At 45.1% G+C, this 2,554-nt stretch overlaps 1 protein-coding gene across 1 annotated transcript in view; it reads right to left on the reverse strand.

Moving 5' to 3' along the window:
* Positions 1-2,554, reverse strand: part of tab3 (TGF-beta activated kinase 1 (MAP3K7) binding protein 3) — a 10,920-nt gene that overhangs the window by 3,714 nt on the left and 4,652 nt on the right. The window contains exons 3-5 of the mRNA XM_014000405.1: positions 1,070-2,300; positions 438-598; positions 61-154 (exon numbers count right to left, since the gene is read on the reverse strand). Of these exons, the coding sequence (XP_013855859.1) occupies positions 61-154; positions 438-598; positions 1,070-2,300 (1,486 nt within the window). The remainder of the gene's footprint in view (positions 1-60; positions 155-437; positions 599-1,069; positions 2,301-2,554) is intronic.

The following is a 2,554-nucleotide window of genomic DNA, read 5'->3' on the forward strand; positions in this document are numbered from 1 at the left end:
GTGTGTGTGTGTGTGTGTGTGTGTGTGTGTGTGTGTGTGTGTGTGTGTGTGTGTGTTTACCTCTGGACTGCAGTAGATCCGTCTCCTTCAGTGTGCAGTCAATATCAATCTGCAGCTGTCTGTTCTGATTCCGGAGTACGGTCATTTCTTCAGGCTGCAACCCAATTAGTTTAAGCAAAAAAGAAATATTTAATCCACATCTTCCCTTTTAAAATAATGTGATAATAATATAAATTATTTTGTCTGTCTTAGCTGATTAAGTCCCAAAGTGTGTTTAAAAACACAAACAGAAATTAAATGCAACATGCGGTATTTTTTATATTTATATTTGAGGATTACAGCTAGTGGCGTTCGCTTTTGTCAGCAAGTGGGAAACCTCTAACTAGATTACTGTTGTACGTTTCTAGCTGTGTGTGCAGGTCTAAACGCATCCTTACTTTGGGTATAAGATTTGTTGCGTTGACTCGTCGAAAGCGCCTTTGAAGGGCTTCGTATTCCATGTTATTGACATCTGCCTTCAGCTGCTCCAGTTTTTGTTTCTCCAGCATCAGCTCCTTCAACAAACGCTCCATCCTCGCCCGCTGATGGAGCAAAAGCGCTGTGGGGATGCACACCAGACACAAAAGCAAAATGTTTAACCATCAAAAGTAAAAAGCTGTTCCACTTAATCGTTTTCTCGCCTCCAAATCACATGAACATTGCTGTAAGATGATCAGGAAATTAAACAGCAGTTATTAACATTTATTCTAAAACTGTTGGACCTTCTTGTGTGAGAAACAATAAGAAAGAATGGTTTTAAGACTCACTATTATTGATGATGTATGGTTACATTAGAAGCTAAAAATATTTTACGTTTTTTTAGCATTTTCCAACTATGAAACAACAAATCATTTTGTTTTCTCTATAGTCTCAAAGTCAAAAGGAAATGAGTATTAGTGAACAAAAAGCAGTAAGGAATATATTTTAAAAATCAAACAATGACATTTAGTGGGCTTGTGCTTGCACATTTCCAAAAACTCGGGTTACACATACGCATTTATTAAACACAATATTTTTTGTTTTTGTTTACCTTGTGTGTAAGCATAGTCATCGGAGCCTGAGCTTGAACGTCGCGGCAGCTGCTGAAACTGACTAGCGATGTTCCCTGGCAGAGCAGAAATGGGCAGGATGGGTGCGGTGGCATTGTGTTCCCCTTGATCTACCATGTTGAGAATAGACTCCGCTTCTGCAACAGGGGGCGAGCTCGATGGCCTCTGAGCCTGCCCCCCAGGGGACACTTTAATTTTAAAGGTGTATGCTGACTGGCCCGGTTGAGGAGAGGAGGCGGGCCGCGGCCTGTACAGGACAGGGTGGAAAGCTGCGGGTCCTGGAGATCCACTAATTGTAATGCCTCTCGACGGGGAGCTGGGTGACGGGCTGGTGGCCATGTAGAGTGGACCCTGGGGGTGTTGGGTGTGCACAGGCGAGTTGCTGCGAGGGCGTGGACCTTCAAGGGTAATCTCTATCTGCTTTGTGAGCGGGTTTTTCGTGTGGTAGGGCCGGAAAACGACTTGCGGCTGCTGCGGTTGTTGCTGGTGATGGTAGGGCATGCTGGGAATGGTCGGAGAGTTAATTGGGAAGACGTATTGCTGGTGCCCAGGTTGAGGTTGGGGTTGCTGCTGAGGTTGCGGCTGGACTTGATGTTGTGGGGAGCTGTAAGGGGAGCCATATGTAGGCGTGCTGTAGGGGGATTGCTGATGCTGATAGACCGGCGCCCCTGAGGAGGACCAGGGCGCTGGCTGTGGGCTCTGAGAGGGCGAGGGCCGATGGTACAAGTTGGTGTTGGTGTTGTTAGCATAGTGCCCTGGAGGAATCTGCAGAGCCTGTGGAACATTAGGTATACTTTGCGAAAGGGTGACCGTTATAGGGTTCATAGTATATCGTGGGGTGTATGTGGGGGACATGCCTTGAATTGTAGGAGGAGGGGTGGGCGTGCTGGCCGAACGGCTCTGATCATTTATAAAAAATGGATTATAACCAGGTGAGGGAGCCATAGTGGCGGGAGCTGAGAGTGGTTCAGGGTAGCTGGGTCGCTGAGGATCGATGTGACTGTCACTGGTGCTGTGCACTAATAAGCGTCCCAATCCAGCTCTCCCTCCATTGGATTGGTTTGCCTCTGGACCTGGGTAGCCCGGGGTGATGTGCAGCATGTGGTTCTGGCTCAGTCGCAGCTCCTCTGGACTCTGATGAAACTCTTCATACAAATATCTGTTACTCTCCTGAGCCAGCAGGCGGTAGCAAAGATCCAGATTATTGTTGTTCTGAGAGAGAAACAGAGGGCAGAGCTTTTAAAGCTCTGGCACTAACACAGTTCAAGAGTTCATCTTGCAGTCTTATTGTCTAAGTTAATTTATCAATTGATAATCAAGGTTGAAAGTTAATGTTTAAATTTATCAGATTGTCAATAGCTTACAGTGATTAATTAAAAAGGCTGTAAAAGTTTAAAGGGATCCATGATTAGTTGTAATATTAGACTTTATTTGATAAACATATATTTTAACTGTAAAATAAAGAC

This window comes from Austrofundulus limnaeus, unplaced genomic scaffold (genome assembly GCF_001266775.1).
Source record: "Austrofundulus limnaeus strain Quisiro unplaced genomic scaffold, Austrofundulus_limnaeus-1.0 Scaffold8, whole genome shotgun sequence".
Classification (NCBI taxonomy): Eukaryota; Metazoa; Chordata; class Actinopteri; order Cyprinodontiformes; family Rivulidae; genus Austrofundulus; species Austrofundulus limnaeus.